At 38.8% G+C, this 24,359-nt stretch overlaps 2 protein-coding genes across 3 annotated transcripts in view; both read left to right on the forward strand.

The window, feature by feature from the left end:
- Nucleotides 1-17,951, forward strand: part of LOC108238434 (glypican-1-like) — a 36,514-nt gene extending 18,563 nt beyond the window's left edge. For both annotated transcript variants that reach the window (XM_025006871.2, XM_037974098.1), the window contains 9 exons: nt 7,085-7,243; nt 9,376-9,593; nt 10,127-10,300; nt 11,414-11,579; nt 11,842-11,972; nt 12,927-13,064; nt 13,998-14,128; nt 15,691-15,866; nt 16,074-17,951. In XM_025006871.2, coding sequence (XP_024862639.1) covers nt 7,085-7,243; nt 9,376-9,593; nt 10,127-10,300; nt 11,414-11,579; nt 11,842-11,972; nt 12,927-13,064; nt 13,998-14,128; nt 15,691-15,866; nt 16,074-16,258 — 1,478 coding nt within the window. In that variant the 3' untranslated portion in view covers nt 16,259-17,951. The remainder of the gene's footprint in view (nt 1-7,084; nt 7,244-9,375; nt 9,594-10,126; nt 10,301-11,413; nt 11,580-11,841; nt 11,973-12,926; nt 13,065-13,997; nt 14,129-15,690; nt 15,867-16,073) is intronic.
- Nucleotides 17,952-21,794: 3,843 nt separating this feature from the next.
- Nucleotides 21,795-24,359, forward strand: part of LOC108238432 (ephrin type-B receptor 1) — an 86,731-nt gene continuing 84,166 nt past the window's right edge. Inside the window, exon 1 of the mRNA XM_017420519.3 lies at nt 21,795-22,045. Within this exon, the coding sequence (XP_017276008.1) occupies nt 21,961-22,045 (85 nt within the window). The 5' untranslated portion in view covers nt 21,795-21,960. The remainder of the gene's footprint in view (nt 22,046-24,359) is intronic.

Consider the following 24,359-nt stretch of genomic DNA (forward strand, 5'->3'; position numbering starts at 1 on the left):
GTTCCAAAAAAAGTCAAAGTTTTATGTATCACCCCTCTGCTGTCCCACTGGCTGGTGAGTCCAACATGGTTTGTTTGTTGTCCCAGAGGACAAAGATTAGCAGGACATTTTTACACCGTCGTTACAAAATAAAGTCCATCCTAATACTTTAACTTAAATACTTTGCAGAAAACATTGAGTACAAATCAAAAACAACATTTTAAAGTAACATTATTTGTTCAATCTGGACTCCTTTGACATTTATGTGGCTTCATTAACCGGCCCCTCCAATGTCCAACCGTGGACTTTGCCTCCTGTTAAACTTTTGAGTTTTATATGAAATGACAACTTTGTATCCCTTTATCATTTTTATGCCATTCAGAATGCAATTACAGCAGAACCTGTGCCTGTGAAAAGAAACTAATTGCTTTTGCCACAAAACCAAAGCAGGTGAAGATTAGAGCACCGAGACTCAGGAGGAGATGGACTGATGATGTAAATAATCCTTTAATTAACAAACTGAACAATGAATGGAAATCTAGGAAGAAAGCAGCAACGCATTGATGAATACACAATGACAACACTAGAATCTGATAAAAGGAAGATAATACAACAATAATGGAGAAGGCAGAACAATGAATTTAACTGTAATCCGAACCTATAACCATGACACACGGAGTTTAGGTGATGGTCGGCACATTTTGCTGTGAGATTTCTTTGGATAATATCTACAGTAACATCATCTGAGAAGAGTGTTTTGTTTTGCTCAGCTCCTGAGCAGTACTGCATCGTGTTGCACAACTTTTGTTTTCGCTATGCATGTTTCACTTTGCAGTTTACTATGCGCACAAATGATCATCCTTTATGTAGAGTAAATGATGTGTGTCAACTTATACACAGGGCTCAACAGTCACACAAAAATATTATTATTAGTAGTAGTAGTAGCAGTAGTATATTTTCTTCAGAACTAAAGCAAAATGACAGGTGTTGCCTGATTAAACCTCTGAAGCTGAACAATTATAGCAGATTGAGTTTTGTAAGAGTTCACCAACTCTTTATGGGATATTTTGCACTTTAATTCAGAAAGAGACTTGCTGTCCTTGGACCACAAAAACATTCAGATTTCAAAAGCATTTATTATCTAAAATAAAAGAAAAATGTGTTCCATTCAGAAACGTTGTTTAATTGTGAATAAAAAAGAAGAGAATTACATTGAATGTAAAAATACTAAAACCAAAGTAAGCTTTAAAATGCATTTTATTCAAGGCTTCAAAAATACACAAACTTAGCTATTTAATCAAAATTGAGAAGTTTTTCACCTTCAAGTCAAAGCCAGAGCCAGCTGTTTTATTCTCCGCATGTTTTCATTATAAAATGTTGTTGTTGGTATGGCAACAGCTTTTTGTAACAAACACTACCTGAAAAGAAGCTCTCTGTTCTTCTTGGGAAAAAATGCCACTGTGTGAATGTATCCTAATGACTCATTTTGTTTTCCTCTTTTTTAACAAAGAAACTTTCTGTTTCATTACATCCCAGATTAAAGTCAGTAAGAGTAATTTGCCATGACATGCAGCAAAAATAAACAGCTTATACAGTTTTCCATGGACACAAAATTGCATTTTACCAGAAGGCAAACATCAGTTCTGTGATTGCTACCAGAAGACAAACCTGTAAGCATTCCTTTGTTTGACTCCCAAGCCTGCAGAATTCACAGCAAACGTGTTCAGGGAATTTTAATCAAATTCTAATTAAGTTTCAGAAAGGGGTAAACAGACAGCTGCCCTCAAATGTTATAATCTAATAATTTACAGAGTTGATTAAATCTGCTGACATATTGAGAAAGCCTATTAAATGTTTGTCTGAATACATGTTGAATTAGTTTTAGTTCAGTTCTCCTTTAGATGACAGAGTGTTGTTTTAAACCAGCTTCTCTAACATCACACGTCCCATCATCGATGCAGCTCTTTGCTGAATGTTGGGTCATTTTTGCCCATCTGCCTGCAGACTGGTGTCTGCTCAGGGAGTACATGTGCTAAGGTTAGCTCACCTGTCAAGACGAGCTCAGGTATGTTTGGGTTACCACAAGGAATGCAGCAAAAGAAGGTCTGACAGAAAAAAGGTGTGATGCCAAGAAGGAAGTGAGAGCCAGATGCTTGCTAAACACGGCTGTCTTGGCGATGGAGCCCAAGATAAACTGTCATACATCTCCAGGCAAAACCAAAAACAAGTTTTGATTTGATAGATTCACCAATAATTAAGTACAAAATACTTTGCCCCAAAACAAGACTGCCATGTTTTCTAATTCAGCGTGTTACCCCAGGTGGGTTGTGGGAATCGGTGTGGAAACCTTGAAAAGGAATCACAGTTAAATGTGTTTATTCTCATAAATTTAGCATCAGAACTTTTCAGAATCAATACTAAAGGATATGTTTTATCTAAATGCATGTTGGTCAAATGAGGTGAATAAACCCTGTGCCTCAAGTACTTCTTTACAGAGTGTGTGTGTGTGTGTGTGTGTGTGTGTGATGGGAGGGTGTAATGTTGTTAGTTAGACTCCAGGAGCTGTGAGTGTGAAATTTAAGAGAGTGAACAAATGGGATGGGAACTATGTGTTATTATGAAATTATCACTCTTTAAATGTGGAATCTCACATACTGTATTTGTATTGTATGATTTAACAGTAAGTCTTTATTCTTTTATCATTTTGTTTTCAACACACCACACGAATAAATGCTTAACTTCATTATCCATTTAATTTACCTCGTCTCTCAGTGTTGCTGGTGGTTGTAACAGCTGAAATAGAAATGGAACGGGCATTGACAGCACAAGGCGAGATTTGTGGCCGCCATCTTGCTAAGTGCTGTGCTTAACACTTTGTAATATTGCCATGTGTAAACCACAAAACAGACAAGAACTGAAAAAGGTCACACTTTCAAAGATTTATGAGCTAATATGTCAAAATATTCACCAATGAAACATAAGACTATGTTATTTGAAGTGCAAACTTCAATCATTATTACAATCATTGGCAAAACATTGAGCTCCTTGACTGAATTTAGGTTTTTTCCTCAGAAACTTGTGGCCTGGTCATCAGTAGCTCCTACCAAGATGGTGGCACATTTCTTGCTTTGTTAGCATAGACTGCTCTGTGGTTTGCCATTCCAGTGTATTTCTATTTCAATGGTTGTGTCCCCCAAAAACCCGCTGGCTTTTTGGATCAGATAAACTTGTATATTACGGACCCCCTCCTGTTTCAGCCAACACAATTAATGACTGTGTAATTTCATTTTTGTACGCTGCAACGCTATTGATTATGTTCTGTCATTGCATTGATGTGCTGTCATCGTACTTCAGCCTTCTTGTAATCATAACCTATTCTAATTTCTAATGAATAGAGCATTAAAGCATCCCTCGTACTGAAGCTAGCTCTATAATCTGCCTTTAAAAACAATAAAATAAAAAAGACCATTTCCAGCAAGTCCAGGTTGACAGATGCTCATTGAAATAAATGTATGTCTTGTAAAAATAAGAGTACCTATTTGAAGCATCAATGATGTGCAACATCAGCTGCCTGTAAAACCATAGTAGGCAAACTCCTAAGTGACAAAGAGTGATGTTTCTGCTATTGCAGATAGTCAGAACTCCTCCCATTGCAGCATTCTGATTTCTCATCTAAAAGAGGCCCCAGGCAACAGGGAATGAATTATGTCAATGAGGGTCTCTTGTAGTGCAAACCTGTGTCTGGGAGTCTGTTCACCCCTCAAGATGCGGACTTAACAAAATATATGCTGAAGCCCGAGGGCAAACACAGTGCGAGTAACCAAATCACCTATAGAGGCTGATTATATTTGACCCAGATCTCCTCACAGCACAGTGACTCTCTTCTCCTCCTCTTTCCCCTCCTCTGTTCACCTCATTTGCACCTTTTTTTTCCCACAGCAACAATTTGAAGCTTTTCTTTTCTTCAAGTCTTTCCCTGAAAGTAGTTTCTACTATTCATGCATTAGGAACATGTGGATGCACAATTCTTCCTCTGTTTCCCATCATAATATATGCACAGTGCACATAATTGTACTGCGCTGGTCCCGGGGCAGGTTCGGTTTTGGACATTTACTCACATGTGCTTACACCAATTATGCTGAAACTACCCAAATACTGAAGAATGCAGTAAATTTGTTGTAGTAAACACTCTATGTCATCTGCTGGAACAAAACTGAAAACGTTTTGCTAATAATATCTTTTACTCACTGTGACTGTTAGCCACAAAATGTAAAACTGATGGTGTGGTTTTCACACTGAATCTGCAATAAAAAGGCCCGGCATCATGCAATGTTTGAATGTAATTGAAGAACATATTCCAATTATCAAGTGCCTGGTTTTGTTTTAACAATGTTCTGATCCCCTTAAAGATGGTATTTTTAAATATCCAGTCAGTCCGTTACAGATTTGACAAATTCTTAGTCTCACGCACAGCTTTTTGGTGGGTTTTTCAGGAATCATTTTAAATAATTAATGGACACAATCCACTATCAGTTATGCTAGTTTTACTCTTTAAGTGATTTGAACTTTAAATTTTACTCTCCAGTCCAACATTTTTTAAACAATGTTGCCCTCAAACCAACATCACAGTATGAATAAATAAAAACTGCTTTCACTAAACCTATAGGGTCAATCAGTTTTACTGAATGTCTGATTTAGTGTGTGTTTCAGATAGAAGTAACGTATAAAGTCTAACCAACCTTAAACTTGTACTTTTTGTAGATTCAAATACATAAAAGTGATGTGCAGTATGGTTCAGTATGAAACCTTTAGGATTTATGGAGAAAATAAATTTACAGAACTGTGTGTGAAACACATAATTCTGTAAGAATCAGGTCTGATTAGGGAAAAATTATATTTAAACTTGCTTAAATTTGTTGTTACCTTACCACAATAATGAAAGAAATAATAATTTGACTGGCTAAAATGCTGCAGTTTTGTGTCACAAAATCCAAAAACCTCTCTTGGCTCTTTTTCTACCAGCCACAATATCCATCTGATCAACCTGGGGTTGCATTTCCTCTTGCGCCCACATCCTGGGAGGTTGACTACCATCCCATGAACCTTAGACTTTTTAATTACATTGGCAGCTCTGGTTACAGGAACAGGAAGCTGCTTGGAGAAGGTCTTAAAATCTTTACCTTTAACATAAATATCTATAATTGTCTGTCTGAGCGCTTTGCTTTCTCTGGTCCATGTTCAGTGTGGTGCAGATGTGGATAAAGGGCAATGAAGTGTTTGGTGTCTGACAAAATCACTTGCCTTCAACTCTCAAAGCCTAAAGAGCTGAGAGAATATTAAATGAGTATCCTAGTTGATCTGTGGGATGAAATTATGCATCAGGGTTGAAACTCCAAATGCAATTTTTTAAGCAAAACTACTTCTGCAGCTAAAATACCTAGATATGAGCAGTGAAATCAGGTGGTGCATAGGGCTCTATTTGCTGTAATTCAGGTTCCACTGTTTATCTCTCCCACAGTTATCACACTTCACACACAAACCACCAAGTGCCAGTAAAAGATTCATGGAGTGGTGATGATGAAGCCATCTCCTCTTCTGCTCCACTTACCAGGATGGACGAATTTTGCCCTGCAACCCAAATACACACCCACGCATGCACATAGACACTAACTCCAGCACACAGCCACCAGCCCAGGACCTGTGAGGAAGGAGGAGAGCAGTGAAGCACACGGCTGTGGGGCACTTACTCACCCTTAACCTTCTCAGATGTGGGCACGCAGAAAAATCCTGAGGCCTCTAGTCTGTCAAGAGACTAATGCTGCAGACTGTTCCTGAGGCTGACGTGTGTGTGTGCGTGTGTGTGCGCGTGTGTGGGTGTGTGTGTTCAAATCCATCTATATGTGTGAAAAATATCTGTTTTTACTGTGTCTCATGGGCTTAAAAATACCCATAAGAACAGAAAGAAAATGCCAGAGGCGAGGCATTTTTGAGTCTTGACTCTACATCTTGGTGATCCATGCAAGCAAGGATCAAGGCTGAGTTATTGACTCGAGGAAAGGAAGATTTGCAGCATTCATTACACCAAAGTTTTTGCACTGTACTGATGAATAGCACATCTTTTGAGCTGACGTAATATAGCAGATTTCTGCTTTTTTAAATTAGATATACTGCAATGTGATGCTGCAAAAAGTGTCAGTGTACGATTTGATCTTTAAACTTGTCGACCCTTTCATGAGAAAAATGTGTTCAACTTACTTGACTTTTGGTTGAACTGAAGTCTTTTTATGCCCTAGTGTTAATTCTTAATACTCAAGAGAAATTCAACACCCTGTAAAATCTAGTTTATGCCCCCCTGCAGTCATTTAGCTCTCCACAATGGTGACAACACACCTGGCTCACTCACCTCCTAACCTTTCTCTAGTTGTTCATTATTGGCCCTGTCTTTGTAAAGGTTCTGCTTCACACACATATTACAAATTACATATTACTGGATAAAAAGAGTGTCTCTTTCCATCCAGGCTGAATATTTCTTGAATGAATGATGCCTTTCATGCCAGAGTTTTAAACTAAGATCATCTTATGTTGGGAGGCGATGGCCTGAGATAGTTTGCTGACGCTGCAGACAAACAAACACACGAACAGACACAGGCATGATCCCTTCTTTGCCTTCAGCATAGGCCAGTAATAAAGGAATTTAACTATGGGTCTACATTGTATACAAAGCAATATAATTAGCTGTGAACATTTTTTATAGTTTTTACAAAGAAAAAAGTATAAGGTGCCCTAAATGTTTGATAAAGTTGTCTAAAACTTGAAAATCTCTTGGCATTAAATTGTACTCAAAACCTAAAACATCCCTGTCGGTAATACTAGATGTAAAGTCAAGTGTTTATTAACACTTTAAATCTTTGCACCAGTTGTTGAAATGTTTCAGTCTGAGTGATGACCTGATAGAGATAAGACAAAAATAAATGCAATTACTGTACATTCACACTGATTTTAGCTCCCGATATATATGCAGTAAATGTTGAAGAACTGATGTATAAAATGCCTGGTTTCTTCATTTCGTACAAATGTATAAACCATGTACTTTCTATCGTTCAAGGTGAGCATCTGAGGATGTGTCCTCAGGGTCCGACCTGCTGTACCAGCACCATGGAGGAAAACCTGGCTGGTTTGAGCACCCAGGAAACAGAGGGGCTGATCAGAGAGGCCGGCAGGTCCCTGCAGGCTGTTTTCAACGCTCTCCACAGGAGCTTTGACAGTAAGTGGGCTGTTTGTGTGTGAGTGCATACAAGACACTCATTACTGCCTGCGCTCAATAACAAACCTTCAGAAGTGAACCCAGAGGAGCGTGACATTTGTATATTGTGTGTTTGTGAAGTTGTGTTTGCCTGCACTCTGCATTCAATACTCCAGCTTCAATAGCACCGGTGAGTCAATGAATGCAAGTTTGTGTGCCCTGTGAGACAAGGAGACCCCTGCCTGGGTGCTATAATGAGAGCAGAGTCAGCCAGACACAATGAAATGTGATAAGCCGATCCCCTGATCTCGACGGGGAACACACACACACACGTACACACGCGCGCACACTTACTTTGGTTTTTTCGCACACACAAACACAGAAAGAGGGCTGTCCCCTGGGGCTGCAGCTAGTTCAGCTAATGAGCAGTTGACCCACTGAGGAGCCAAGTCTGCAGATCAGTGCATATCAGAGACAGAGGAGGGATGGAGGGAGAAGTGTCGCCACCAACAACATGCAAAAAGTGTCACTGGTAAACAGAAGAACCAAATGAACCAAAAACAGATTAATTGAAAGGACTAAGTCAATGGAAGAGGAAGAGCTGATTATTAGTCTAAAAGCACCAGGCCACCTCAGTAGCAGTAACATGGCCGTCCATATGGTTGTGGTTACAAAAGGCTGGCACTGGTCCACAGCCTTTGAAGCCCAGACCAATATACTGCAGAGACAGCTCCGACTTCCTTATTCTCTCTGTTTGACCTCCCTGTCACTTTGGATCTGGTAGCACAGGAAATATCAAAGGAACCTGCAAAAAGTGTTTTAAATGAACAAATCAACGCTGTGGCTGAAAAATACAGCAGTAAACCTGAGTGATGTTTGAATCTCAACTCCAAAGATTTGAGTCATTCTTCATTTTTTTATATTTTACTTCCACAGGGGCAGTGTTTGCTGCAATATTTCTTCAGATATTTAAACTTTGTCTTTAAAATGTGTGTATTTAGTTTATTTTACTTTTTCAGTTTGATGTCTAAACATTTTCAGATGTTTTATTTTAATTTATTTTTTCGTTAACCCATTTAACTCCGACCTATGAACCACTCAGGCGTAAGGGGTTCCTAAACTCAAGCAGTGAATAAATGTTGTGTCGACACATAACAAACAATTAAGAATGATTTTAAACTGGATTTTAGACACTTTCTAAGCAGGTACAGGGACTGGACAGAAAATATGCATTTAAGCAGCCAAAGTGAAAACCTGGAGAACTAATAATTAAACCCCTTTTAATACTTACATAAAAATTAGTGGTTGTTTAAAACTTTTGAACAGTACGTTGGCTGAAAATATATAATTATTATTTATTACATAGCCCATCCCTGTTAGTGGCACACTAACAGTTACAGTAATAGCAACAATTTAATCACTAAAAAGCAGACACACACAGTTGTCATCCATCAAATGATTGTAGTGGAGCAATTATTTGCCACAAAGAACCTAAAATACCTCACATGCTAGTGGAGACCTAAACAAAACTTAAAGTAAATTGGGTAGAAATGCAGGCTCAAATAGTTAGTATTTAGTACCTTATCAACTGTGACATTGGTCAAAGAGCTTACATCAAACATACAGATGTAAAAGAACATTATATAGCTCATTTTAAATCTCTACACTTTTGCGTGACATCCTTTGTTTAGGTTGTTGCTGTTTTCTCAATCAAACAACATCTATGTTACTGTGCAAATGTGTGTGTGGAGCACAGATCGAACAGACGCTGCAGTGCTGAGGCTGCTGAATGTATCAGTCAGTCAGTGCAAAAGTTTACTAAACTCTCGGCGGAGCGATACGTTCAGCAGCGACAGGACACCAACATTTACACAGTCTACGCTCAGCACACATACATTTGAACAGTAACACAGACATTGTTTGGAAAACTAGACAAACAGTGTCTGCAAAAGAGTAGGAGTTTAATATTAGCTAAATTTTGAGAAAGAGTTGTTTTAAAATGCTGTAAAATGATCAAAATTGCTCCTTCCTTTGGCTAACCAATAGCTATGACTGATGAGATACTAATTATTGATGACTACTCGACAGAACATCACTATAAAATGACCAGACTTCTCCTTTAACTGTACCGTCTCTTTCTCTGTCTTCTCCAGCCTACTTCACGGAGCTCCACAGTCATTCCGAGCGCTCCCTGCAGGAGGTGCTGTCTCCGCTCGGCCCCCTGTACTCTCAGAACACTCGTCTGTTTGGGGACCTCTACACCGACCTGCGCCAGTACTACCGGGGCTCTGCTCTCAACCTGGGCGAGAGCTTCTCTGACTTCTGGTCCCGCCTCTTGGAGCGAACATTTAAAGCATCCGCCCTCACAGATGTGCGTAACAGCATCCTCGCTTTGATTGCAAGGTTTAGGGCCGTGGGGCCACTGTCCTGCATGTTTTCTGCAGAACTTGAAGACCTGCTGAAGAGCAGAAAAACATCTAAAACATGCAGGATAGTGGCCCTCCAGGATCAGCATTGGACACAAAAAACAGAATGATCTGAAAATTGTAAACAAAAGAAAAAGAAAAGAAATAGATAGATAGAGATCTGATTAGTAAATTAGGCTGTAGGGAAAGAAAGGCCTTCCAGCATAATAATGGTCAAATTTTATTTATAATTGGACAAAGTGGAAATGATAATAATTGTTTTAAAACAAAATTTAGAGACTTTGTGAACTTGTCTTGCATTATAATACACAATGTAATAAAACATGAAATTATATTTTATTTTGACATGTAATAAAAGTCAGAATTTCACGAAATTTTACTGTTAAATACGGATGAAACACATGCCATCTATTTTTTTACCACTCTGAGAGTATGATTTTCTTACCAAGCGTCTGCTGCTGTCATCTCTGTTTGACAGGTCAATCTATCAGAGGATTACCTTGAATGTGTTGCTAAGCAACAGGAGACGCTACGGCCATTTGGAGACATCCCTCGGGACATGAAAGGGAAGGTGTCCCGGTCTTTTGTCACTGCCAGGTCGTTTGTCCAGGGCCTCTTAGTCAGCACTGATGTGGTCAGGAAGGTCTCACAGGTGAGTGTGCGACTTGTGTTCTTCGGGTTGTGCGACATAAATCTTCACGCCGTTAGCACACGCCTTCCTCTGAGGACAAACACTGATTCCTAAAACACGACTTATTTAGTCCTAGAGTTAACAATTAGGATTCTGATAAACCTTTAAATGTAAGTAAATATTGTCATCTGAAGCTGTGTGTATTATGTCTGCTGGGCTGATTCCCAGAAAAACAGATATGTTGGCTGCATGGTTGTCACACCCTAACCGTCAAAGAAAATGCCTCCACCCTCCGAATGAGAAACACAAAGATCATCAGAAATGAAGTGTCAGACTCTGACTTTCAGAACAAAGCTCTCATTTGGAGGGATGACAGCACTGATGTCACATTATGGGTGTGATGATCTTTTCTTTTTGGCTTTCGATGCAGGGTTTTCCAGAAAGAAATTTGTCTGATGTGTGTCTTCTTTTTCTTTTCTTTAAACAACATTTCAATCATACTTTTTACCTTTTGTTTTACACTCTTTTGCCCTGTAAGTTTATCTTGTGTTTTGTTTTGTTTTTTCAGTTTCTTCCTTTAATTTTTTTGTAGTTCTGAATGATGGTAATGCAGACCAGCTTTGGATTATATCTCTTTTTGTTCAGTGAAATAAAATAACAAATGGTATTAGGAAAAAAAAACAATTTTAAAATGGTCAGCAGGGGGTTTGCAAATCCATTTTTGTGCCTCTTTACTTTGGCGTCATTTATCTAAGCGCCTTTGATTTGTCGTATCTCTGCATCGGTTCTCTGAAGAGTTGTGATAAAATCCCTCCTCCAACAGATGTGGACAGATGCAAACTTTACTCTCTATAAAAGCTGACAAACTTCCACCTTTTAAGTTGAATCCCTAAGCTGGCACTGGTCAGGCTTTGAGGGGATTAACAATAGAGACTAGCATTGATTTTTTGTTCAGCCTTTTCCATATAATGTGTAAATACTGCCCTCTACTGTCATCCTTTAGTATCTTAGCATAAATAAAATAAAACAGATGGAAATAGCAGCCGCTTCACAGATTTGAGGACAACACATTCTAAGTGAAAGATCCTTTTTTAATTACTGAAACTTGATGGGGGTTTTTTTCACTGTCACCAGGTGTCTTTGGGTCAGGAGTGTATGAGAGCCCTGATGAAGCTGGTTTACTGCCCCCACTGTCACGGCTTGGCCTCCGTCAAACCCTGCTCCAACTACTGCTCCAACGTGATGAAGGGCTGCCTGGCCAACCAAGCTGACCTGGATCCAGTGTGGCAAGAGCTTATAGGTGAGATACACCAGGAATTTACTGAGGAATCCTGATTTTATCTGGCTGTTCAAAGTGACTTTGAGTATTTACATTAAAAGTTCTTGGAAGACTAGTATTGTGGAATAATAAACTTAATAAATTCTGAATAAAACAGATCTTACAGCAAGCTGAAACTAATGCTAAGAATTAATAATATGATTTGGGTAGATTATTATTATTGTTGCAGTGTTTTGTCATGCACATGTACATGTTAGTGAGAAACTGATCTTTCTTTATTCAGATACAATGATCACGGTGGCGTCCAGTTTCAGTGCAGAACCCAGTCTTGACGTGGTTCTGTCTTCCATCCCCGCTCGTATCTACGAGGCCGTGCACTACCTGCAGGAAAACATGGACACGTTTACAGCTAAGGTGAGACGTCACTGTGATCACAGCACATGATTTTGACATTTTTTAAAAAAGGATCAAATAGAGGAAAATAATAATTCTGATGAAGATAAACGCTCAGCCTACTTTTTCTTGTTTCTCAGATCTGTTATTAATCCGCTCACCTTTCATGATTAGTTACATGAAAACTGATTCTGCTCCATCTTCCCCTTCAACCCCTGCTGTTGATAATATCAGAGCATAAATAGGTATAAGGCAGGGTTGTCCAATCCTGGTCCTGGAGGGCAACTATCCTGCATGTTGTCCTTGTTTCTCTGCTCCAACACACCTGATTCAGAGGTTAAATTACCTCTGCAAGTTCTGCAGAAGCCTGTTAATCACCCATTGATTTAAATCAGGTGTGTTGGAGCAGAGAAACAAGTAAAACATGCAGGATGGTGGCCCTGAGGACCAGGATTGGACACCCCTGGTATAAGGTAACTCATGCAGGACAAAGAGGAGCAGAAACGCCACAGTTTGAAACATTTGTCTAGAGCTCCATCTAGTGGACTTTCTAATTACTCACAAATACAAACTAACTAGTCCAGCTTTATTCACTTTGTCTCCTCACTTCTCTGTTTTCCTGCATGGGAACTGGAAATCAGTCTCAGTAACGTATCTTGAGGCATTATTTTACAAAAATTCTCTTGTAGGACAAGAATCCATGGTTAACCAAGTCTTTCTGATGTACTTTATAAAGAATGCACTTGGTGTTTGCTTTGCAGAAGGTCTTCAGCGTTTTATGAGCCACAACACATTAATCTCACATTATAAGTTGACCTAGAAATATACTTTTCTCGTCTCCTCTGTGGATGTCTCTCCAAAAAGAGTCTAAGATGCGATAAGAGGAATCAGGAACTGAGGACGTGCAGTTTAGGGAAGGAGCTAAAGCATAATTTCTTTGTTCCTGTTTGTGTTTGTGTCTCTGGGTGTGTGTAGGTGTATCAGACATGTGGAACGCCCGGTGAAACAGGAACAGGAAGTCCCGCCCCCCATGAGCGGAAGAGGAAAAGTGGCTCCCTGACCGCATTAGAATACAAACCTTCTCCTACAGCCGGAGTCAGACTGGAAATGCAGGTTTGCTTCTATACGTAGGTCCTGAATATTATAGTAAATGAAGAACAAAGTAATATATAAAAATCCAATTTTTTAAACAAAGAAAGAAAATAAAAAGAAAGCATGAAGTGCATCATCATGATAATAAAGCAGTGGAAGCTGCCTGTTTAAACTGAATAAGAAAGTTTGTTCAAAATTTTAGCATTGGATAGCATTTTGATATATAGAAGAGATTTCAAAGATTTCAAATCAAAGGTTTAAGAAGTCTTATCATAAAGCAAATGGTTGAATGTTTTATGATATCTTTGTCCAAACTAAAATAATATTTTACCTCTCATCCGGTTTATCCTCATGCTTACTCTGTATAAACAATGAGGGGAAAAGAAACATTTCCAATAATTACTATAATGACAAGAGATGGATGGAAAAGCAAAGACCTTGTGGAATAATGACTCAGATCTGTGAAATCACAGTTTCATACTTTTAATGAGGCTTAATGAACGTTCAGGGATTATAACATATAACAGCTATTTTAATTGCTTTTGACCTTTTAATCAGATCAAACACCTATGCTGACATTCATGCTTGTTACTATGGTTACTAAGTGGTTTGCATAAACATTTGCAAGTAAGTGGTTTGGGAGGTATGTGGATCTCATGATCAGCAGAGGTGGAAAAATAGCTTTAAAAATAATCCTGACTTTTAAGCAGAACGCTAAAACTCATTACTGTACATGTGTCTTGTGTTTAAAATCCATGCAAAGATTAAAACTCACTGGAGGAAAACATAAATGCTTTTAAATCTATAAAGAGAACGAGAACAGAGATGCTATACAAGCTTATAGAATAAAATCAGTTTTATCCACTTTTTTGTTTTTAAGTTTCTACAGGTGAAAAACAGACAAAGTGATAAAAAGAAAAAGGTACATTTTGTATTTCTTTGTCCTGTTATCAGGTGTCAGATCTTTCCAGTAAGTTGAGGGAGATGCGTCAGTACTGGGTCCAGCTTCCTGTGGCGCTTTGCAGCAAACTGGCAGCAGGAGGCAACAGTCAGGATAAATGCTGGAATGGCATGTCAAAAGCCAGGTGAGACGGAAAAACTGTGAGGAATGTTGCATATTTAGAATCTCTCACTGGTTTTAGAAAGTAATTTAACACAGGCTTTGTACCTAAATGCAGACAAACTGATTTATTTTGGTGTAATTTATCTGTTTTTCATGAAAATCCTCTGTAAACATTCACAGTCCTTATCATTTTTAAATGTAGTATTTCATTAGTCCTTAAGTTCAGTACACATTTTAAATAAAGACATTAAATACATGTGATGTTCTCTTCCTCTTTTTTATCACCCACCTTTAACAAGCAGCAACAAAGTGTTGAATAAAACAATTTTAAGGTCTGCATTTTTTGCAGAGGAAGTTTTATTCCTGCAGCAGAAAAACCTGATTCATTCCAACTTGAAACCTCTTTTATAAAAACTGTAACCCTACGAGAGGCGTTTAAAGACAAGAGCTAAACTCACACTGTCCTGAAGTTGCTACGATACAGACACTTCAGTCAAAACAAAGAAGCAACATGCATGTCAGCTGGGACAAACTGAAAATTGGACTGAAAGGAAATTTGTTCCGTTTCTTTCATACAAAATGTTTTTAAACCTTAATGAAATTCACATCTCGCAGCTGAGGCTTTCAAGGCCGAGCACAAGCGTTCCCCGCTGTAAATCTCCAAGCCCCTGTCAGCACATGTGGAAATGGATTGTTAAACAATTTTATGCTTTGTTGATGTGTACACTATCCAGCCACTCTTCACACCTCCTTGTCTTTAAAGTGGTTGAACCGCAGCCAAGCTGTGAGATTTATACCGAGCAGTTTATTCAGAAATGTGAGGCATCCGAAAGGTATGAAATATAAATGTGCTTTCATGCGTCTGAATAATGTGAGAGTGGCCATGAAACATGGATGAATCGCTGACTGTGTGTGACAGATTAAGAATACAGGAAATTTGTATGTGTGTGTGTGTTCACATATATATGTGTGTGTGTGGTGGAGAATGAATTATTTGTGTGAATAACAGCTTGAAGCTGTACAGTGCCATCTAGTGGATTTAATAAAGGCTCAGACTTAATTAACGAGAACTGATGGAGTTAAAAATCTTTTTAAGGCTTTTAAGAAGGTTAAAGGCATTCATCTACAGGCTGTGGTCTAATAATAACAACTAATACTAATAATAACTGTTCATTAAGTGTTAAATAAATGCTACATGTAAAAACACATAGTTTCTTACATTATAAAATGAAAGTACTACATTCAATTGTTCATATTTATGCATCTATAATAGATTTTTCTTTCACTACTGCAGAAATACAATGACATCTGTGTTAATCCTTGCTTACATGTTTTTACATGTTGCTGTGTAGCATAAAATGAAGCACACTTGTGCATATTTACAGTACTGTATTTTAGAATTTTTTTTATAGGAACATATTGGGTTTGGCATTTGTTACAGCCCAAATGTATTATTTGTAAAATTCCATCATTCTTAAAGCACAGAACTCTAATCTTCTCTTAATCAACACTATATCTGTAATGAAACACCTGAGAGTTCAGCAGAGATGTGAAAGCATCATAATAAATCTCTGCTCTATCCAGATACCTTCCAGAGGTGATGGGGGATGGTTTGGCCAATCAAATCAACAATCCAGAAGTTGAGCTGGACATCACAAAGCCAGACATGACCATCCGGCAGCAGATCATGCAACTCAAAATAATGAGCAACAAGCTGAAAAATGCGCTGGATGGCAATGATGTGGACTTCCAGGATGCAAGTGGGTCTCTTCTAGAATATTTGTCCAACTTAGAGATAAACTCTTTGGGTATGACCCAGCTTTATTCATTAAAATGCTGTACAACAACGGGCAGTGGTTTAAATCTGTAACTTAAATCTGATTTTCAGGACAGTCAGCAATAATGACAAACTATTTACCTCCCATCCATTATTATGCGTTTAAAACCAATTAAATCCTCTTTGACAGGTGATGACATCAGCGGCTCAGGAAGTGGGATGTGCGTTGGTGGTCAGTGTCCTCGGGGCAGACCTGGATTGTACGCCTACACACCAGACATCAGCCCAGCTGGAGGTGCGACCTCGTCTCAAAGCAGCGTCTGTAATCTCCTACTGCTGCTGCTGCCGTTAACCATCCTGCTGCTTCAGCGATGATGGAGTCAAGGCTTTGACAGCCAGAAAGACAACTGAACAATGAGACTGTAGGTCCGATTGGTGAAAGACCAGAACACAACTTTGCCAAAAAAGTAGAAAAGACATTTTTCTTTGACTAAGATGAGCAAAAATTGACTAGAGTCCTTATTTTGTTGAGTTTTATTATGTTTTGGTTTGAATGTGTTTTAGTTTCTGGTCAGTGGATTTTTTTTTTGTTTGTTTTTGATAACAATGAATGAAAAAAAGAAAAAGAAGGAGGAGGAAGTGACGAAGGAGGCTCTTTCTGATGAAGTTGTCTGTTTTGTTCCAGTTTCAAGTCAGCAGGTGACCTTATCTGTGGTATTTTATAACCGAAGCGAAGGTTATCTGACCGAAAACAAAACTGCGTACGCTGTAAATGTTTGTGTACATTACCTTAAAGACTGGCACTATATTGAGCCATGAATGTACAACGTGATACTCTAATGACAATGAATCCCACATAATCTGTGACCTGTTGTCCGATGCATTCAGTAGGAATCGTTTAAAGTAATGCAGATAAATAATCATTCTCTGGAAACGTCTGAAATGATGTGTTTGCGGCATTTTACCACATTTCTATTCAAAAAAAGGAAAGAAAATGCTCACTTTTTATCCACCTATCACTTTTGAAAAGAAGTAGTCCTGTCAAAGCACATGCAAACATTTCCTACATTTCTTTTTATTTAATTTTCAACAAAGCAGAGTTGCACAGAAGTATGACGTGTCTGGTTATGATTTCCACAGGAAAAAGAAAGACTAAACACAAAAAAAACATTTCAAGAATGTTTAACAACACAGTAATGTGAGTGAAGACTACTTGATAAATGCACTTCATATGGTTATGATGGCTGAACTAGAAGTCAAACCAAAGCTGAATACATTGTACACTTTCACCGGAAAAAGGCCCAAAACGTGTTGAGCTTGTGATAATGTTCATCAGGTTTTATACTTCATTAGGAGAAAACAAATGCATCAAACAGAAAACAAAAGTGTTGATTTTTTGTTTTTCCATGCATACATTTGCCTGGTGATGTACTCTTTAACTCGGCATGCATTTCTTTAAGTCTGCAGTACTATACTCATACATACAGGACTCCTGAATTTACACATGTGGCAGATATGTTACATTCACACATATCTGCACACGCTGGAACTGTGTATTAGGCCGATTTTTAATCCTCACTGTATTTATTCACACATTTCATCCATTAAACTCTGGTTGATTTTAGCAGCTGATAGTTTCTTTTGATTATTGCTCACACTTTACAGGACTAACTCCTCATTTTTAACCCATACTTTGCAATCTTCTTGCTCTTCCTCTTCTTGATGTTTATTGTCAAGATGAATGTCTTAATCTACTTTATCACATCTGCTCCTTCTTCTCTGCCATGACTATTTCTGGATGGTTGTCTGTTATTTTCAGCCACTCTGGTGTCAACCTCTGGTTGCTGCAACCTTCTGGACGGCTTCTATAAGTTGGTCAATTAGGGAGGAAGTGACAGTTTTGATACAAAGACCTTAAAGAAACCAGATCTAAACCAGTTTCATTCAGAGGACGATCTGGGTGTCTGCACAGACCAGTAGAAAACAAACAAGGATTTTTATTTTAAACTGTGATTTATGAAAAGCTGCTTAAAGGAGTCTAAGATTAATAAAACTGAGCTTGAAGTGATCATATTAAGTTCTTTTTTTTCAACATTTAAGCAATTTGGCAAGAAAAAAAATGTTGCCAAACATTATGGGTTCAATTCTAATGAACTGAATGTTTTAAACAAAACTTAAAATACAGGATTTGTAATGAATGGGTAAGCATGTTCTGACAGGAGATGTAATTTAACTCTTTGAAATACAAACAACTGATGAGCTTTTAGCTGTTTTCTAAAATTTAAGGCTTTGTGGAAGTGGAAGCACTTGTGACACACCATCAACATGCTAAGATTATAACTCATTTTACAAAAAGCATTTTACCTGCACTGAACAGAGAAATTCATCATTGTAAACAACAAATACCAACTCCTACTGACATCTGATGCTGTCTAGTTAAACTGTTTAGAGAAATGTTGAAAAAAATCAACAACTGGTGTGTTCAAACATCTGTAACTTAGTACTAGTAACAGTTTAGATGAATAAAACTATTTTGGGGGGAAAGAAATGCTTAAAAAAGAAAACAGTGTTTATTAGATTTGGTTGTGAATTGAAAATTGGTGTTGTTGACTCAATTTCCACGAGCTGGACTAACAGACTCAGAGATTTTTGTGTTTTATTCTTCATGCTAATGTACATGAAGCTTAACTTAGGCAAAATGATCTCTTCTTTGAAATATCTAGCAGCTTTAATGGCTGCACCACATTTTTTTGTTGATATCAGCAGAATCACCTCTGCTCAAAAACTGCTTTTTATTCTAGTCAAAAATAGGCCACACAACAAAACTTGCACCAACTTTTCATGCAGTGTTTATGCATGATGATGCTCATTAGCCACCATTTTCACTGCCGATCCAGTCTAAATCCAGATGTTTTTCCCATCTTTTCAAGATAATCCAGGTGCCTTATTCAGGAGTTTAAAATTATGTGTTTTTGTTTTTCCTATTAAAACCCTTAGCTTGCTAGCTTTTCTACATTTAGGAATAAACCTATAGGTGATGGTAAGCGTCTTGCACAGGTCTCATTTCTTTGTACATATTACCTTTACAGACAGCTATTACTAAGAGACCTTACATTCAGTCTGTGTGGTCACACAGAAAAGCTTTCAAAGCAACATGGCCGCCCCATAGAGTGTTAAAACATACGCTCGCGCTGATCTAAGGTCTCGTGTTCCAAAGGAAAGCATTTGTTTTTAACAGGTGGGAGTTAAAGTGGGCCATATAACACAGGAAGTGGCACAGATGTTTTCACACTGGCAGATTAGACCCATGTTCAGGCTAAGCTTGGACCAGTGAGAATAATAGAAATTGTTCCACTTTGAAAGATGCCAGGAGGGTAATTAGAAAAATGTCACTCAACACAGTCCTGGGAGGAAGTAAGTAAACATACTGTAAGTAAGAACACCTGTGCAGGTGTTATTAACCTAATCCCCTTCATCCCCTGCAACACACAGTCACATACTCTATCGTAGTCTGGACTTTTTTAGCTTAACTCTCCAAAAGCTCTTTTTAAGTATCAAATTAACCCTGGGGTCTCTGCTCCAAAGACCCTTGACTTTTTTTATCTATATATTTATTTTACCTCAGGCTAAAAACATTAAGCAATAAGAAACACAGCAAGAGTTTTTACTGCAAAGCAAGAAATGAATTCCGATAAGGATTTTGTTTTTAATAATGTAGAGCCAGGGCAGCATAAAAATACAAGCTAGGTGGTTCTAAAATGTACTATTCTGGTTGCATTTTACTGTATTGAAATATAATAAAAAGCCTAAAAACTGCAAGCCAAACTTTCAGGTGGAAGCACATTGTTCTTCAGTTCACTGTGATGACTGAACCAGTCAGTCGATCTTTTATCACCCTCCATGACTTGTTTAATGTGAATGGGCCATTATTTTAATTATTATTAGTTCTCGAATATAGACAATAAGGCAGGGACTGAAATGTGGAACATAAAAGTATTAAAACTCATGATACCGAATATCCAGAATGAACAGTTTCAAACCAACACAACAAAGCTTAGTGCTGCAGTGGTGTTTTGTGTTTCTTTTACACAGTTTGGCAAAATGACCTTTCATAAGATTTAATACTAAGCTGTAATTAGGGCTGCACAGTATATGTATCATTGTGGCAATATCAGTGTGTGCAATACCAATGTTGCAAAGGGCTGCTTGAACTGTAATAAATTGCAGGTCATTAAATTCGAAGCGCCGTGCATTCACTCTCTGCATGCCGATGATATATGTGGCCAACTCTGACTGTTCAAGATGTCAACGCCTGCTTTAGATGTTAGCAGCAGAGATGTTTGAGTGTTTGTGATGACAGAAAACAAGCAGGGCAGTGAGGACAATGTGGATTTGACATACCAAGAATTCATTAATATTGTATGTTTGCCTGGAGTTGTAATTCAGTCAATTCACTGACAAATAGACAGTACATACTGGAAGACGTGATTTTAAATAAAACCCTGAAGAATCATGTGAAGAAAGAATTCCCATAACATTTTAGCTTAGTTTATTGTCAATTCTATCATGCACTTTCAGCATGAACAGAAACAAGACCAAGTTCTCCACAGATCAAAATATTCAGTTCAACAAGTATTTACTCATGAGAGAATCAAAAAGAACATTAAAACAGAAACTGACTTTAATAATAAAAACCAGATTAAAAGAGACATTAAACACATAAAAAGTAACATTATGTTAAAAAGTGCTGGGTTTGTAATCTACCTGAGTGCAGTGCAACATATGGCAGGAGTTGGAAAGTGCATCTGCATGAAGTTCATCTTGTTACAGGCCCTGATAGGAAGAATGTGGAGGCAGCTCATGAAGAGAGTCCGTTGCCCTGATAGCCTGGGGAAAAACTGTCACTTAATCATGAGGTTCTGGCTCAGATGCTCTGCAGCCTCCTACCAGAAGGCAGGATTACAAAGAGGTGGTGGGATGGGTGAGAGGGGTCTAGCATGATTTTTTTTAGCCTTTCTTACAAATCTGTCTTTGTAAATATCTACTAGGACTGGGAGTGGGTCACTGCTGATCTTCTCTGCAGAGCTTTCCTGTCTGCAGAAGAGCAGCTACCACTGCAGTGGGTCAGGATGGTTTCTCTCCTCACAATCGAGGCTCGTTAGGGTCTTTGTTTGGGAGTCAGGCAAACAAAGACCCTAACGAGCCTCTGATGGTGAGGAGAGAGAGCGCGAACTGCATGTTACTTAATTTTACAGAACATCTCAGCTTTAAAGCTCAAACTCCACACTCTCTCCTTTCTGAATTCAGAAAGCTCCTCGGATGAGAAGCGAAACGTCTTCAGCTACAGAATAGAAGTCCGGTCCTTTTTGTTTTTTAACATTTTGATTGATGGTATCTGATTTAAGGCACTCTGTTACAGAGAAGTGTTAAAGCTGCACGTAAAGACATCTTTAAGTTGGTTATACAGTTTCTGAGGACCGTCCAGGTATGTTGTCCGGCCCAGCAGCCTTGAGACGACATACCTGGACAAGTTCTCAGTTCTCAAAAATAAATTAGTAAAAAATCATTAATTTTCAAAAACTGCATTTGGTTGACTCTGAATGTTAATGAGTTTTAGATGTGCAGCTTATGATCGCTTTCTGAAAGTTTTATTAAAATTTGTCCTGTGGTTCATGAGATATTTTGCTGACAGATAGATAGTGTTGACTCTGATAATTAACAGTAACACACACACAGGCAAAAAGACCACTGTGCCTCCACCTTTCAGCGGATAATAATGTGTCCTGCGCCATTAACATTTGGTTGCTATCCTGCTTTTCACCACTGGGTGTCGCTGTGGAGTCACCCAGCCGCCGTCCCGGAGCGGGCGGAGGGGGGACCTGCCAGTGAGACGCGCAGCTTGGGTCAGGTGGGTTATTGGTTTTCGCGCAGGCATCCTGTCTCCTGATTGGACAGAGAGGTGTTGGAGAGCGAGCAGCAGTTTGTCTCGCCTCAGACTGTCAGGACTGAGATGTGACTGCTCAGCGGAGGAATACAGCGTGGTTCCGCGGGATTGGTGTGTGTGTGTCGGCCGGATCATGGGAGCGGACAGGCGGGGAGTCGTGTCGGCCGCTCGGGTTGCTCTGCTTCTCTGTGTCTTTACTCCGGTGTGCGCTGTAGAAGGTAGGTGGGCTTTTTTATTTAATTGCAGAGCTGATGCAGAGTGAAGCTTTGAATGAATTATTGCACAAACTGGGATTAAAGCTGGAGGCTTCAAAAGCTGTCAACTAACCTGGTTATAATGGCTCATTCTTTTAGACTTGGTTGAACTTAATGTGGAGGAAACTTATTTTATATTACAGTTAAAAAAAACTGCTTTAAGCACTTTACACACCTTAACCCAATTAGTAGAAGCCCCCACATCTTTAGCAAAATGAAACACTTCCTAAAGTAAACACTAATTTATATAAAATGATGTATTTTATTGCCATCTCAAACATACTTTCTTCACATAACCCCCCCCCCCCNCCTTTTAACCATTTACACACTGATTAGCAAAACACACTTAACACTTTTTCTTTCTTCTTTGCTGCAGACTGATACCATTTTTTTCCCTTACCATTTACTCAAGTTACTCATCATGGTAGTTATTTATTTTATATACTGCACATGTGTTAGACCTGTACAATATATTGGAAATCTATTGTCATCGCAGTATCAGTATCTCAAAGCACTGCAACTAATCATTACATTTCAAGTGCCATACATTCATGTTCTGCTGCTGATATGTTTGATCAATCCATCGGACTCTTATTGGCCTTGATGCCTCCACCTGGTTTAGATGACAGAAGAGAATAAAGTGAGGAAAATCTGTATTTATAGCAACTGATATGGTTGTTGCAATATTAAACAAGAATATCACAAACTTGGGAAATATGAGGTGGGAGTGGGACTAGTTTAGGCAGTTTTTCTTTGCCCATCAAGAGCTGGACATAAGATTATATCAACATCAGAGGCTGTGTCTTCATTCATTCACATTTGCTGAATCAGTAAAGTAATTTTACCTGATTGGTGTGTTTTTTTTTTAATTGAACACATTCGGGTTTACACACCTGGTTTCCGTTCGGTTCATAATGTAGGTGTGGTGCTTTGAAATAGCAAAGGAGATACATTATGACATATTTCTGTGTCTAAAATAGATAATTATGTTTTGCGAAATGTTTGAAGCTGCTTGTAGCTGTACAAACCTGGGCTGGAGTTTTGCTACTTGAGTGTAAAGTTTAGCTAACTGGAGGGGAAATGTGTGTAAGTAAATGTAGAAAATGGTTGTTAGGTTCCATCACTTTTTTGGTTTTGGGTTTTAAAATAAGCTCTTTCAAAAGTGGAGCTAAGTGTTTCTTATTGCACATCATGTCAGTTTTAGTTAAAATATAGATGCTTATGTGAAAATCCATGCATGAAATTTTAGACAGGCAGCTTGCACTATATCCTCAGCTGTAGTTTTGTTATGGCTCTAAATCACGCAGCATAATGCACGCCTGATGTGACTTATGATAATGTGTGGTGTTTAGTTTCAAACATCACCATGTATTTCCCTCCTGAGTGCACCGTCAGAGCTCTGCGATCACACAGTCTGCTGGAGCAGCAAAGTGAATCATAATTATAGCTCACAGGTGCTCAGTGGCCCCATGTTACCACCTCCTCCACTGCTCCTCCTCCTCCGCAACATCACCTCTTTTCCATCTGCTGTTTCCAGCGGCGCCGTCTCCCCCCAGCTCTTCTCCAAACATCACCTTCTGCCTCTTTTGTTGTACCCCTCCAAATATGATCTCCTGCTATTCTCAGAGCGCCGCAGACTGAAGCTCCTGCTGCTCCTGCTGCTCCTGCTGCTCCTGCTGCTCCTGCTGCTCCTGCTGCTCCTCCTGCTCCTCCTGCTGCTCCTCCTGCTGCTCCTGCTGCTCCTGCTGCTCCTGCTGCTCCTGCTCCCCTTCATGCATGTTATTGTTGCTCCTTCTCCTGTTGCAACTTTGGTTTACTTTTTTTCATGCAATACTTCTTTTCTATCCAGTCTTTTCTTTAATAAGGTCTTTTTTTCCTGCTGCAGCACTCCTCCTCTGCTGCTCACCTTTCTCCCTGAAACATCTGATCTATTTCTGCTTTGCCTATCAGAACCAAGTCCTCCTGTTGTTTCTTTAAGCATCACCAACATCAACACAATATACCATCTAAAATTGCTCCTCTCCTAATTTCCTCTACTTGGAGCATTAAAGTCCAGATGCTCATCTTTTTGATTCCTCCTGGTTCTTCACTACCTGTCTGATGATCCCTTGTTGTTGTTGATGGGCCAACAAATTGTTCAAAAATCACAAACCTTTCTCCCTCCTATTGCTTGTTTTTAAACCCAACTTCAGTGGGTTTAAAGAAAATGTTGCCAAGATGTATCACGAACCACTGGACAGATTTAAAGATTTTAATGAAACTTTAAAGAAATAATTCC

Source organism: Kryptolebias marmoratus, linkage group LG24, assembly GCF_001649575.2.
Source record: "Kryptolebias marmoratus isolate JLee-2015 linkage group LG24, ASM164957v2, whole genome shotgun sequence".
Classification (NCBI taxonomy): Eukaryota; Metazoa; Chordata; class Actinopteri; order Cyprinodontiformes; family Rivulidae; genus Kryptolebias; species Kryptolebias marmoratus.